Below are 15,867 nucleotides of genomic sequence, written 5' to 3' on the forward strand. Positions count from 1 at the left end.
TCCCGCTGACTCCTGCTACCTGCGTGCAAGTCACGTGGGAGCGGGGCGTGCTGCCAGACTGCCGTTCCGGTGTGGGGATGTCCCTCTCATACCTTAGAGGGACCGACCCCACCGACCGGACTAAGGAGCCGACACTGCGCTGAGGCAGCCGCACGAGGAGGAACAGGACGCCGGACTGCAGGAGGAAGCGCCGACCGGAAGTGACGCTCTGTCGCCTAGGAGATGCTGACGCCGCCGGCTGTAACAGGAACACTGCTGCCGTCCGTCCCCTCTGGAGAAAGGTGCGTCCTAGATATAGGGCAGGGCGCCCCTCCCACAAATGCAGGCCAATTAATCGGCCTTAATACTTATCAAAACTGGTGCAAAAGAAAACTGGAGAACAAAAGGATTCTGTATTGAACTTGATGCGGCTGATCTCTCCTCTAACATCATCTGACGAGGGAGAGCCAGGAGCTCCACATACACAATCAACCGTCAACGAGTTCCACAGACTACAGTGGGTTTGACCGACAAAGTATGTGCAATGTACAGGTTTGGGCTGGCCCACAGGGGAATCCCCCGGTGGGCCCCTAGTCTCCCACCCCCTGCACAAGTGGCACCTAACACATTAGATTTACTGCACTACATACATATATTCAATGTACAGAACCTCAACCAGCCTATGTTCATATAAAAAAACTTGTTAGATTATTTATTATATTTGAATGTATCCGTACGGTGGGCCCTCAAAATAAATTTTATTGGTGGGCCCTAGGTACCCCAGTCCGACACTGGTAATGTGTATAAAGGCCATTAGAGCCAGCATCCCAACAATCAATGGGCTCAATACAGGAAACAGTCCCACTTTTCATTGACCACTGTGTATACAGCTGATATGATATACCTGCACATGGTTTACTTGCTGTTTTAAAAGTATTATCTTGATTGATCTTTTTTCTGTTTTTGTTTTTATATAGGATCAGTGCCTTTTCAGTTTTTCATAAACCACCAGGACCAATATACAAGGATGACAGGGCTGATTTGATGCAAAATGCTCTTGTGATGTACACAATCTTCCAAACGGTCCTTCCTCTTTCTTGCTCGCACAGACATTTCTGAGTAACTAATCAGCACAAGGCTTGTACACGCTCCCTAAACCTTATAATCTACAGAGAATCCTTATCAATAAATTACTGCAATGCAAGTATTGGCGTCCTGTGCCTGTCTTTTCCTAGTTTTAAGAAGAATGTCTGAAATGTGTTTGCAATCAATAGTTATATAGGTGAAAATGACATGACAGATTCCCTTTAACCCTTTCTACCCCAAGTTTTTTGTTTTTTTTTGCGTTTTTCCTTTTGCGCTCCCTGCCTTCTCAGAGAACTTTTTTTATTTCTGTTCACATAGCCATATGAGGGCTTGTTTTTTTGCAGGACAAGTTGTACTTTCCAAAATCACCATTTAATATTGCATATGATGTAGTGGGAAGTGGAAAAAAAAAAAAATCCAAATGGGGTGAAATTGCAAAAAAAAAAAAAAATCCGGCGATACCTTAAAATGTATAGTTTTTCTTGCCTTTTGATAGTGATAAAATAAAAAAGTGGGTCGGAAAAAAAATGTTTTATTTTTTCGTTGCCATATTTTAACCCCTATATCTTTTTTGTAATTATGTGTATGGAGCTGGGTGGGGGATCATTTCTTGTGGGGCGATCTGAACTTTTCAATGATCCAATTCTGGGGTGTGTATGACTTGATCACTTTTCATTTAACTTTTTTTTTTGTAGAAAATGAAGCGACCAAAATCAGCGAATCGGCCATTTTGACACTTTTTTCCATCATGCTGTTTACCGTACAGGGAATACATTTTTACATTTTACACATTTTTTTTCCGCACATGGCGACACCCATGATGTGTATTTTAATTTTCTTAGTTATTTTTTTTTTATTTTGGGAAAAGAAGGGTGATTAGAATATTATTATTTTATTTATTTTTTTTACACTTTTTTTTTTTTATAGTTTCCATAGGGAACTATAACAATCAATGATTAGATTGCTATTCTCATAGACCCCAATGCACTAGCAATTTTTTCATAGATTCCAATGCTAGTTTCCTATGGAGCCCTATTACAGGCAAGGGCTCCATAGGAAATACTATGCTCCAGAGACGCATGGGGCAGCATCAAAGGAAATGCGCGCTTCCGGTGTTTCACGCGCACAGATGCTATGGTCACGGAAAGGCTGTGTTCTTTCAAAATACAAATAATTCAATCTACTTCTACAAGCTGGTAACATTCAGTTGGGCTGAGCATGCATGTGTTTTCAATGGCAAAATAGTAGAAAGACACTACCAGACACCTCTGGTGGCAGCTTCTCTTCTGCTAGAACACCGGGATCAGATGTTGAAATTCAAGTTGCCCAATCCTTCTTTCCCCAGATATCATCAGTCAGGGGAGAGTCAGAAGGTCCACATACATATTAAGTTGATGGGTTCGGATAACGATAATCGAATGTGTATCGTGAGTTTTAGACTCATTAGTAAACTTTTCCAGAACAGCTAGACAGTATTAAAAGTATTATGATCTTCTTACAAAAGTATGTATAGTATGAGGTGTTTAATGTGTGCTGGACAACAATACTACTGAATATAGAAAACCAATAAATATTCATTTGGAGTCCCAGCACTAAGGCCAGGAATAGGCCTGTGATGACTGAAGGCTAGTTAGACCAAGTAGTCTTCCTCTTAAGCTTTGGGAGCTAGATGAAAGGATCTGTAACATATTAAACAAAGATGTACATCATGAAGAAAGCCAGGGAAATATACAAACATCTATTTTTTACAGAAGTGTCTTTGCTTGCTTCTCTGGTGAAAATCTGAGTAATGGGGTTACAAATCTACATTATACTGTACAGGGAGTGCAGAATTATTAGGCAAGTTGTATTTTTGAGGATTAGTTTTATTATTGAACAACAACCATGTTCTCAATGAACCCAAAAAACTCATTAATATCAAAGCTGAATATTTTTGGAAGTAGTTTTTAGTTTGTTTTTAGTTTTAGCTATTTTAGGGGGATATCTGTGTGTGCAGGTGACTATTACTGTGCATAATTATTAGGCAACTTAACAAAAAACAAATATATACCCATTTCAATTATTTATTTTTACCAGTGAAACCAATATAACATCTCAACATTCACAAATATACATTTCTGACATTCAAAAACAAAACAAAAACAAATCAGTGACCAATATAGCCACCTTTCTTTGCAAGGACACTCAAAAGCCTGCCATCCATGGATTCTGTCAGTGTTTTGATCTGTTCACCATCAACATTGCGTGCAGCAGCAACCACAGCCTCCCAGACACTGTTCAGAGAGGTGTACTGTTTTCCCTCCTTGTAAATCTCACATTTGATGATGGACCACAGGTTCTCAATGGGGTTCAGATCAGGTGAACAAGGAGGCCATGTCATTAGATTTTCTTCTTTTATACCCTTTCTTGCCAGCCACGCTGTGGAGTACTTGGACGCGTGTGATGGAGCATTGTCCTGCATGAAAATCATGTTTTTCTTGAAGGATGCAGACTTCTTCCTGTACCACTGCTTGAAGAAGGTGTCTTCCAGAAACTGGCAGTAGGACTGGGAGTTGAGCTTGACTCCATCCTCAACCCGAAAAGGCCCCACAAGCTCATCTTTGATGATACCAGCCCAAACCAGTACTCCACCTCCACCTTGCTGGCGTCTGAGTCGGACTGGAGCTCTCTGCCCTTTACCAATCCAGCCACGGGCCCATCAAGACTCACTCTCATTTCATCAGTCCATAAAACCATAGAAAAATCAGTCTTGAGATATTTCTTGGCCCAGTCTTGACGTTTCAGCTTGTGTGTCTTGTTCAGTGGTGGTCGTCTTTCAGCCTTTCTTACCTTGGCCATGTCTCTGAGTATTGCACACCTTGTGCTTTTGGGCACTCCAGTGATGTTGCAGCTCTGAAATATGGCCAAACTGGTGGCAAGTGGCATCTTGGCAGCTGCACGCTTGACTTTTCTCAGTTCATGGGCAGTTATTTTGCGCCTTGGTTTTTCCACACGCTTCTTGCGACCCTGTTGACTATTTTGAATGAAACGCTTGATTGTTCGATGATCACGCTTTAGAAGCTTTGCAATTTTAAGAGTGCTGCATCCCTCTGCAAGATATCTCACTATTTTTGACTTTTCTGAGCCTGTCAAGTCCTTCTTTTGACCCATTTTGTCAAAGGAAAGGAAGTTGCCTAATAATTATGCACACCTAATATAGGGTGTTGATGTCATTAGACCACACCCCTTCTCATTACAGAGATGCACATCACCTAATATGCTTAATTGGTAGTAGGCTTTCGAGCCTATACAGCTTGGAGTAAGACAACATGCATAAAGAGGATGATGTGGTCAAAATACTCATTTGCCTAATAATTCTGCACGCAGTGTATAAAGCAGAGGATCCCAAGCAAGCTGATAGAAGACATTCCAGGACACTATATCTAGACAGAGGTACCAGAACACAATGGTCAAACCTGATAGCAGAAGGTATAAAGATAAAATATTCTCAGCTTCTCAAAAATCAACAGGTTTAGGCCTCTTTCACATGACCGTTTTTTTCCCCCCGTTTACGGGCCGTTTTTTGCGGTCCGTATACGGTCCGTATACGGAACCATTGATTTCAATGGTTCCGCAAAAAAAACGGAATGTACTCCGTATGCATTCCGTTTCCGTTTTTCCGTTCCGTTTTAACATAGAACATGTCCTATATTTGGCCGCAAATCACGTTCCGTGGCTCCATTAAAGTCTATGGGTCCGCAAAAAAACGGAATGCATACGGAAGTGCATCCGTATGTCTTCCGTATCCGTTCCGTTTTTTTGCGGATTCATCTATTGAAAATGTTATGCCCAGCCCAATTTTTTCTATGAAATTACTGTATACTGTATTTGCCATACGGAAAAACGGAACGGAAAAACGGAACGGAAACGGAAACACAAGGGAAACAAAAAACGGAACAACGGATCCGTTTAAAACGGACCGCAAAACACTGAAAAAGCCATACTGTCGTGTGAAAGAGGCCTTACCTTCACTAACACATAGTCCCCTGGTCTGGCTCGGACTTCGCTCTCCGATAATGAATTGCTTGCCATGGGAAGATCAGGGAAAATCACTTTAGTGTTTCCATCATTCCTTCCACACAGGTCTGAGGCTGAACGCTTACTTGCCTAAAAAGAGATAAAATAACAAGGGAATATAATATTAATCTATCTCTATAGCTTTATTTCTAGTGAGCTATACTGTACTAGGGAACAACCACACCCCTCCCCCCCCCCCTGCCATACAAGTTTAAAGCAAACATTAACAAAACTTAGTTCCAGCTAAATCTATTTGCATAAATGAATAATTGGGGTAAAGAGTATATATCTAGGTTCCAGCAAAAGATTAACCCCTAAAATCACAATTTTAATGATATACTTTAAAAAAGATCCCACATGGGCCTCCTATACCAAGACAAAAAATTACATACAAGATAATTGACTAATAGTTAACATCCAGAAACTAAATGATATTACCTGGGGTGTGGGGAGAATTTATCCCTATGTCTGCCCCTGTCCTAAGACCTCAGCCCAGAGGAGACTCCTGATGGTGGTGACCCCCTGTCCACGTTCCTAGACTAATGTCCCTAAATTGTCCCTACAGGGATAGGTACACAAAATTTTTTTTTTTAAATCCTGGAGTGCCCCAGGTATGAGGTAAGTTGCCTATCGTATAAAACTTTACTGGATGTTATAAACAAGGTACAAACACACAAAAAGAGTCAGGGTTGATATGGTGGTCAAACACCTAACACAAACAAAGTGTAGATATAGATAGTCAGGGTTGACAATATAGTCAGAGCACCTGAAATAACCTTGATGCGTTCCCCCTAGTCAGTGCTTTGGGATCATCAGGAGGTAAAAATAATGAAGACACTAGTGGTCTATACAATGCTGGTGTAACACAATATATACTGGGTTATAGCCAGGTTACATAGCCAAATCATCGCTCTCCATATAATTTATACAGGGGGTGCCATTCTAGGGCCAATCAACATATAGCGTGGCACCGTTCCAGACCAGCCACACACCGCAGATATCATGTGCGGCTATAATCTAGGTGCTGTTGTCCAAGTCCAGGAGGCCAGATAAGGATGTGTTCCACGTCCTGTAGGACAAAATAGTCATATGCCCACATCAGTAACAACTTCCAACAGAGATATATCTTGAGCTCATTATGGTATAATGCACACTTACAGTTAGAGGATATAGTACACCCCAGTTAGAGGATATAATACACCAGGTAGCGTTCCTGTCCTGCTGTGAAAGGGTCTTAATAGACCCACACTATAATTGAGAGACAGGGTCACCATAAGTACTTACAAAAAATTATTATATCCCTCCAATCAGGGGCTATGATAAGTCCAACTTACGTCCTAAAGGCCTCCCTTCGTTCAGAGCTCCCCCTGGAAGGCAATATGCTGACTTACTGCAGGTGTATTTAAAGCGCTGTAACAGGGACTTCTGTAACTGTCGCAGCAAGGGGGCAATATATATCTGACAGTGTCCTTGCCAAGAGGACTACATAGGCAAGACAATCAGAGAGGTACGGAGAAGAATATGTGAGCATGTAAAAAAGAATAACACCCCAGTAGCCTCACATGTTTATGAAATTCATGGGGGTAACCCTGGGTGTCTTAAATTTTCTGTTCTTGAATTGGTCCAACCGTCACCTAGGGACGGGGACTGGGACAGGAAAATACTACAGAAAGAGTGTACATGGATCCATCGCTTTAGATCTCAGGCCCCTTTGGGCATTAATGAAAGACTGACATTTTCCTGTTTCTTATGAGCGTGGCCATTCCTGTGATATCTCTGTTTGGCTGGTGGCCTAGCTTTGTGGTGATTCTTATAGTGTTTGAAAATTGGCCTCATGCGTGAAGCATGAAATAATTATTATATCGAAATGGACATAAGTGACATTATATTTTGCCACTGTCTTGAGACGACCACGGACTGTGGATCGTATTTTGAAAATTACATACCTTTTTCGGGGATAGCTGTGACTTAACTGCAGTATAAATGTATCTAAATCACCCTGGGATTCTGTATCATGCATTTTGTCGATCTATATTTAAAATAATTGGTCAGTACATCATTCCCCTTGACATTATATCCCCACATCGCTTACTTGCTTAAATATATCATTAAAACCTGGTGGCATCGAGCATATAGACTAAAATACCTGTAATTACGTTTTTTATTGGGATCAAGTATGGGCCTTGTGATCGGGACTTATCAATGGGGGATCTCTGTATACCGGATGTATGACTTGGAACGCAATGCGTATCAAACAAAAAATGGATGGTAGGACAGCACCACTTACTTGAAAGCATTCAAGAGACTTTGCGGCGGTGCTCGTGGCGTCAGGTCTCGGCCTCAGAGACCCCCAAAATACCAGTAAAGATGAAGAAGGTCACGGCACTCCAAAAGCTAGTTCAATGTTCTTTAATCCACCAAATATTCAGCAGCAACGTTTCAACAATAGTCTTTATCAAGCTACATACCTACATAGTATGTAGCTTGATAAAGACTATTGTCGAAACGTTGCTGCTGAATATTTGGTGGATTAAAGAACATTGAACTAGCTTTTGGAGTGCCGTGACCTTCTTCATCTTTATTGGAACGCAATGCGTTCCACGGACCGGAACTGAAGGTCTCTCTATACCGGATGGACGTTTCGATCTATATTTGTCCACTGGATCTAGAGGTCGCCTGATGGAACACATATGCGTTCCAAAGGACCGAAACTGGGGATGACTGCATCCAGTTATCTGAGGAGCAGTATGATGTACTACAGGAACCCAAGTTGGACCGGAAACTGTCTCCTGGAACGCATGTGCGTTCCAAGGACCGGAAACGGGGGATACTTACATCCTGGCTGCATGATTAATGGATCGGCATGTCTCTCTATATGGACCGCATATGCGTTCCAATAACAGGAAGAGAGGCAGTCCCGGATGTACTGTTACCAACCAATAATTTGGATGGCGCGAATTGATAGCGCTTTAAATACACCTGCAGTAAGTCAGCATATTGCCTACCAGGGGGAGCTCTGAACGAAGGGAGGCCTTTAGGACGTAAGTTGGATTTATCATAGCCCCTGATTGGAGGGATATAATAATTTTTTGTAAGTACTGATGGCGACCCTGTCTCAATTATAGTGTGGGTCTATTAAGACCCTTTCACAGCAGGACAGGAACACTACCTGGTGTATTATATCCTTTAACTGGGGTGTACTATATCTTCTAACTGTAAGTGTGCATTATACCATAATGAGCTCAAGATATATCTCTGTTGGAAGTTGTTACTGATGTGGGCATATGACTATTTTGTCCTACAGGACGTGGAACACATCCTTATCTGGCCTCCTGGACTTGGACAACAGCACCTAGATTATAGCCGCACATGATATCTGCGGTGTGTGGCTGGTCTGGAACGGTGCCACGCTATATGTTGATTGGCCCTAGAATGGCACCCCCTGTATAAATTATATGGAGAGCGATGATTTGGCTATGTAACCTGGCTATAACCCAGTATATATTGTGTTACACCAGCATTGTATAGACCACTAGTGTCTTCATTATTTTTACCTCCTGATGATCCCATAGCACTGACTTGAGGTTATTTCAGGTGCTCTGACTATATTGTCAACCCTGACTATATCTACACTTTGTTTGTGTTAGGTGTTTGACCACCATATCAACCCTGACTCTTTTTGTGTGTTAGTACCTTGTTTGTAACATCCAGTAAAGCTTTATACGATAGGCAACTTATTATCCTTACCTCATACCTGGGGCACTCCAGGATTTTTTTTTTTTTGTGTGTACCTATCCCTGTAGGGACAGTTTAGGGACATTAGTCTAGGAACGTGGACAGGGGGTCACCACCATCAGGAGGCTCCTCTGGGCTGAGGTCTTAGAATAGGGGCAGACATAGGGATAAATTATCCCCACACCCCAGGTAATATCATTTAGTTTCTGGATGTTAACTATCAGTCAATTATCTTGTATGTAATTTTCCATTACGCCCCATGACAGCACCTGTGAGAGATCCTCCTCCTTCCGGACAGGAAACAGGAACTTCCCAGATCTTTAAATTGGTCCCGTGCCTTCCACCTTCAGTTCTTTCCTGTTTCCTGTCCAGGGACAGGAGGATTTCTTTCCAGGTCTATTTTCGGCTGCAGGATCTCTAGGGTTAAAGCGAAACCTAGTGGAGGTACCTGTCGGCGTAAGTCTCCACTAGGAGCCGCTGAGAAGCCCGGCGTCTGCTGTTTTTTCCCTTCTTCGGTGCCATGGGGGGAATCCTGTAGCTTCCTTGTGACCCTGCCTGCCGGCGAAGTTGCGGCGTGAGGGGGGAGGTACGTCTTCTCCTCTCATTGAGGCTGGCTGAGCTGGGTGTGCGCGTCGCACCGGAAGTGACGCGTGCGTTCCACCGGCCGGAAGGGGAGGAGCTTAAACATGGGGGCGCTGCGCGGCCCATTTGAAAAAGGGAACGCCGGCCAGCCAGTGTGGAGGGAGCAGCAGCAGGCAGATACTGACCGGACCGGACGCCAGGCGGCACCTGCAGCCCTCCATTGGCCCCCCTTGAGGCAGCATTATCATGCAAGAAGAGGGGGAAGTTCAACAGCGCACCGACAGACAGGAGCAGCTTTCGGAACCAAGCATGGTACTCCTGGGGGTAAGAGGGGTTAACCCCCACCATCTCCCTTCGGGGAGTTATTATTATGGTCAGGTTAGACTGATTGGGCTGTTTTGTTAAATGCAGGTTAAAGAAGCCCCAAAGAAAGCTTCCCACAAAAGAGCTAAGGAGTGTGGATTTTGCAACCCGAAGTTGGATCCGTCTTACCCAAAAACATGTTGTCAACCATGTCTGGATAAGTTAGTGGCAGAGGAGTCGCCATCTTTATTGCAAAGTATCCAAGATTTAGTTAAAAATGAAGTACGTTCTTCTGTGGAGGAGTTTAAAAAATCCCTGCTCATCCAGGCATAAGAGGGCCCAAAAGGCGATGGTGGAGGATTCTATGGACTCTGGGTCTGAGGAGGGCGCTATTGCAGACTCAGATTCCTCCTCTGAGGATTTGACAGGGAAGCCGTTATTTAGAGCGGACAATACAGATCTACTATTGAAGGCGGTTAGATCCACGATGGAGCTTGAGGAAGAAAAGGAGTCCAGGTCTAGACCAGAGCTAATGTTTGAGAGCCTAAAGCCTAAAAAGTCTAGGGTGTTCCCCATTCAGGACTGTATCAAGGACCTGATTAAACGCGAATGGGAGAAGCCCGATAAAAAATTCTTTATCCCTAGAGCGGTCAGGAGAAAGTACCCCTTTGACGATCAAGAAGTATCAGCTTGGCAGGAGGTACCGAAGGTAGACTCTCCCGTAGCTAAGATAAATAAGAAGTCAGCTCTCCCGTTTGAGGATTTAGGGTCCCTTACAGATCCCATGGACAAAAGGGCTGATGCGTACTTAAGGAAGAATTGGGAAGCTTCCACTTCTGCCTTTAAACCAAATATAGCGACTACCTCGGTGGCAAGGTCATTAAAGCTCTGGTTGGAGGAATTAGAGTCTCATATAGAGAACAAGACTCCTAGGGATCAGCTGCTGGAGGCTATACCAACTATGTCCAGTGCAGTGGATTTCATCTCTGATGCCTCTGCTGACGCATTGAGGCTTTCCGCTAGGGTGGCTGCATTGTCCAATTCAGCCAGAAGGTCGTTATGGTTTAAAGGGTGGAAGGGCGATGTAGCTTCAAAATCTAAGCTTTGTGCCCTCCCTTGCCAAGGAGATTTTTTTGGTTGGGTCAGCCTTAGATGATATTTTAGATAAGGCATCTGATAAGAAGAAAGGATTTCCAGCACCGTCCTTTCCTAAACAGGGGAAGCCATTTCGGATCAATGAAAGAAGGAAAGGTTTTGGGGATCAAAAGATAAGGAGGGAGTGGAGTTCTGATAAATCCAAAGGTGTGCTGTTTAAATCCAGACCTCAAACATCAAGTTCCACTCAACAATGACGCCAGACCCCAAGTAGGCGGTCGTCTTTCCTTATTTTTTCCGGCCTGGCGAAATATTACCGCAAGCGCCTGGATAAAGGATGTTATAAGGGAAGGCTATCGCCTAGACTGCAAGAGACTACCACCCAGGACATTCAAAATTACTTCATTAAACCAAAATTCTCGAAAAACAGGTGGCACCTTCGGAGGAAATAAACAACCTCCTGGAGAAGGTAGTCCTTGTTCCAGTCCCAAAGGACGAACAAGGAGAGGGTTTTTATTCAACCCTATTTCTGGTCCCCAAGCCCAACAGGCTGATGATAAATCTGAAGGGCCTAGTCTATGCCTGCCCTCCCATCACCCTATTGCCCAGAGTGATCCAGAAGATCAGGAGGGAACAGGCTACAGTGATACTAATAGCACCATTATGGCCAAAAAGAGTTTAGTTTGCTTGGTTGAGGAGACTATCAATAGCCGATCCCTGGGTGCTTCCAGAAAGACAGGACCTATTATATCAGGGCCCTCTACATCATCCGGAAGTCAAGAACCTCCACCCGACAGCTTGGATTTTGAGAGGACATTCTTCAGGTCTAGAGGCCTATCAGAACAAGTCATTGGGACTCTCCTGGCTAGTAGGAAAAAAGTCACCTCCGAAATCTATCTGAGTATGGAAAACCTTCCTTCGGTTTGCAGGTCCAGGCTTAGACTTGAGCTCACCCAACATCCCGTTAATTTTAAACTTTTTACAGGAAGGCCTTAATAAAAAGCTTAAACCCAGCACTCTCAAGGTACAGGTCTCGGCACTGAGTGTCCTGTTTGATTTTCGATTGGCTACTCATCCTTGGGTCAAAAGGTTCATTAAGGGATCCTCTAGACTATGTCCTATAGTCAAATCTAAGTCAGCCCCATGGGACCTTAACCTGGTTCTTTCTGCTCTAACCAAGGCTCCGTTTGAACCTCTGGGGGACATCCCCTCAAAGATGCTGTCCTATAAGACCGTATTTTTAGTGGCCATTACATCTGCCAGACGAGTAGGATAACTATCCGCTTTGTCCTCTTCCCCACCATATACTCAGATTCTGGAGGATAGAATTGTTTTCAAACCGGATCCTGCATTCCTGCCCAAAGTAGTGTCGGTATTCCATAAGTCTCAGGAAATAGTTCTCCCTTCCTTTTGTCAGGACCCAAAGAATGAAGGAGAAAGATCCTTTCATACTTTAGATGTTAGAAGGTGTGTCTGTGCATATTTAGAGTCTACGAAGGGCTTTAGAAAAACCCCGCAACTCTTTGTTCAGTTTTCAGAGTCAGAACAGGGGCTTGAAAGTTACAAGCCGTACCTTAGCCAGATGGATCAAGAGAGCGATAGGTCTGGCATATTCAATATCAGATTGTCAGGTTCCTTCAGTTTTTTCAGCCCATTCCACCAGGGCAGTAGCCTCTTCCTGGGCAGAAAAAGGGTGCGCTACCATCGAACAGATCTGTAGGGCTGCAACGTGGAGTTCTCCCTCTACGTTTTACAAGCACTATAGGTTGGACCTTTCATCTGTGCAGGATATGTCTTTTGGGAGAAAGGTGCTGCAGGCTGTAGTCCCTCCCTAATAGTTTTCTAGTCTAGTCTCTCACAGGTGCTGTCATGGGGCGTAATGGAAATACTTCAATTACTCTTACCGGTAATTTGTTTTCCATGAGCCCATGACAGCACCTACATAATTCCCACCCTTAATTAAAAAAAATATATAAAAAAATATATATATTTTTTTATTTATACATAAAGAATGATGAAAAAAGAGAGATCTACTCTTTGGTATGGTGCCAAAGAGGAGATATGCCTGGCATATATTTGGCACAGAGTTTTTTTCTATTATGTTTTTCTCGCCTATGTTTTTAGTTTTCACTATATATAGGTGTGTTGCTGGTCCCAGGAATCTTGTCAAATACTGAAGGTGGAAGGCACGGGACCAATTTAAAGATCTGGGGAGTTCCTGTTTCCTGTCCGGAAGGAGAAGGATCTCTCACAGGTGCTGTCATGGGCTCATGGAAAACAAATTACCGGTAAGAGTAATTGAAGTATTTTTGTTTTGGTATAGGAGGCCCATGTGGGATCTTTTTTAAAGTATATCATTAAAATTGTGATTTTAGGGGTTAATCTCCTGCTGGAACCTAAACATTAACAAAAGATGGAAGACAAAGCACTAATGTATATACAGTATAGTAAACATCGCTTTATGCTGTGCAGGAATACTCTCCACCTGGATTGGGCAGATGCAAGCAACTGTATGCCACCTAGCAAGTATTGTGCTTGTATCCTATTAATTACAATACGATGGTGCACAAAGTGGTCAACTCTGTGACTGACGCACCCAGTGTGCAATGGTGTCTGTCCCCACCCAATGTCATATTTTGTCAGTGAAAATAAATGAACTTGAATCCTTAGTTCCCACAGATTTAAACTCAAAATAGAAAATTTCGGATTTTATTAAAAGGAACTTTCAGGGAATTTGATATTGATGGCCTATCCTTTAGGAAAGGTCCCCAATATCAGATAAGTGAGGGTCTGACTATTGGGACCACTGTCAATCAGCTCTTTGAAGTGGCAGCAGTGCTACATGAGTGATTAGGCACCATCCTTGGCCAACAGCTCATCTGCTGTAGTGCCGGGTGCCTGGTCCCCGCTGATCTGATACTGATGACCTATCAATATCAAATAGATAACCCATTTAAGGACAGCTAGACTCCTCCCAAAATGGAACTGACCAGTGCACTGATGCGTCCAGGGGGGCATCCCACTCTAGATGATCTCCATTTATGGTAAAGCGAGAATAGTGTATTAATAATTTTTAGGGAAATTTCTTGGTCAAACAAAATTGACACCTACTTGATGAATACAGGGATGCATAATTATAGTATATGAAGGAAATCAAGTGATTCCACCATCTTGTCCTATATACTCCATTCTGAAAGTGTAGTTTTTATGTTTAAAGGAATATAATTGTGTTGTGTATAGGGAAAATGTTGCAGTCTGGAAACATTGTGTAGTTTCGGTCAAGACGAGCATGCACAGCCTGGAGTGTAATCAACGTATCTAACAGGGCTCCCGATATCTCCACTGCGGACCCAGAAATGTCTTCCTTACATCCCACAATCCTAGGTGCGACTGATGTAAAGAGAAGCGAACCAGAGTCTACATCACCTAGGCGCCTGATCCTGCATTGGCTGGGATGGACACCAAATTATAGTACAATTTTCTGTCTAATTCTCTATAAAAAAAAAACTCTTGATCGGGGGCTCCATATACTGGCATGTGACACAGACCATAAACATTTATTTCACAGTATTGTAACGTTCTGCTTAACCCCTTAAGGACTTAGGGCGTACCGGTACGCCCTGTTTCCCGAGTCCTTAAGGACTCAGGGCGTACCGGTATGTCCTAAGTTTAAATCGCAATTGCCGCCCGGCGGGGGTTAATCGCAACAGGATGTCTGCTGAAATCATTCAGCGGGCATCCTGTCACAACGCCGGGGGGAGTCCCGTGACCCCCCCGCGTCGGCGATCGCCGCAAACCGCAGGTCAATTCAGACCTGCGGCTTTTACCTATTGCGGTGGCGGCGACATCGGGTCCCCATGTGGCTGTAGGGGGGACCCGATGGCATGGAAGGCAGCGCGATGTCTAAGGAAGGCATCGCGCTGCCTTCCGGTGAAGAGCCTGTGAGATCCAGCCCCTTGGATCTCACAGGCCGGTAGCTGTATGAGTAATACACACAGTATTACTCATACAGCCAATGCATTCCAATACAGAAGTATTGGAATGCATTGTAAAAGGGATTAGACGCCCAAAAGTTGAAGTCCCAAAGTGGAACAAAAAATAAAGTAAAAAAAAAGTTGAAAAAATAAAGTTTCCCCCCTCATAAATTAAAAGTTTCAAGTAAAAATAAACAAAAACGTAATTTTCCCCAAATAAAGTTAAAAGAAATTGGTGAAAAATAGAGGGAAAAAAAAAGTATACATATTAGGCATCACCGCGTCCGTATCGACCGGCTCTATAAACATATCACATGACCTAACCCTTCAGATGAACACCGTAAAAAATAAAAAATAAAAACTGTGCTAAATAAACCATTTTTTGTCACCTTACACCACAAAAAGTGTAATAGCAAGCGATCAAAAAGTCTTATGCACCCCAAAATAGTGCCAATAAAACCGTCATCTCATCCCGCAAAAATCATACCCTACACAAAGTAATCGCCCAAAAACTGAAAATGTTATGGCTCTCAGACTCTGGAAACACTAAAACATGATTATTTTTTTTTGTTTCAAAAAAGAAATCATTGTGTAAAACTTACATAAATAAAAAAAAAGTATACATATTCGGTATCGCCGCATCCGTGACAATCTGGTCTATAAAAATATCACATGATCTAACCTGTCAGATGAATGTTGTAAATAACAAAAAATAAAAACGGTGCCAAAACAGCTATTTCTTGTTACCTTGCCTCACAAAAAGTGTAATATAGAGCAACCAAAAATCATATGTACCCTAAACTAGTACCAACAAAACTGCCACCCTATCCCGCAGTTTCTAAAATGGAGTTTTTTGGAGTTTCTACTCTAGGGGTGCATCAGGGGGGCTTCAAATGGGACATGGTGTCAAAAAAACCAGTCCAGCAAAATCTGCCTTCCAAAAACCGTATGGCATTAGTTTCCTTCTGCGTCCTGCCGTGTGCCAACAGCGGTTAACGACCACATATGGGGTGTTTCTGTAAACTACAGAATCAGGGCCATAAATATTGAGTTTGGT

At 43.1% G+C, this 15,867-nt stretch overlaps 1 protein-coding gene across 1 annotated transcript in view; it reads right to left on the minus strand.

Annotated features, from left to right (window-relative positions):
• Positions 1-2,131: 2,131 nt before the first annotated feature.
• LOC121004431 (mitochondrial tRNA methylthiotransferase CDK5RAP1-like) overlaps positions 2,132-15,867 on the minus strand; it is a 51,965-nt gene continuing 38,229 nt past the window's right edge. Inside the window, exons 4-5 of the mRNA XM_040436638.1 lie at positions 5,071-5,211; positions 2,132-2,744 (exon numbers count right to left, since the gene is read on the minus strand). Of these exons, the coding sequence (XP_040292572.1) occupies positions 2,658-2,744; positions 5,071-5,211 (228 nt within the window). The 3' untranslated portion in view covers positions 2,132-2,657. The remainder of the gene's footprint in view (positions 2,745-5,070; positions 5,212-15,867) is intronic.

Source organism: Bufo bufo, chromosome 6 (assembly GCF_905171765.1).
Source record: "Bufo bufo chromosome 6, aBufBuf1.1, whole genome shotgun sequence".
Taxonomy (NCBI): Eukaryota; Metazoa; Chordata; class Amphibia; order Anura; family Bufonidae; genus Bufo; species Bufo bufo.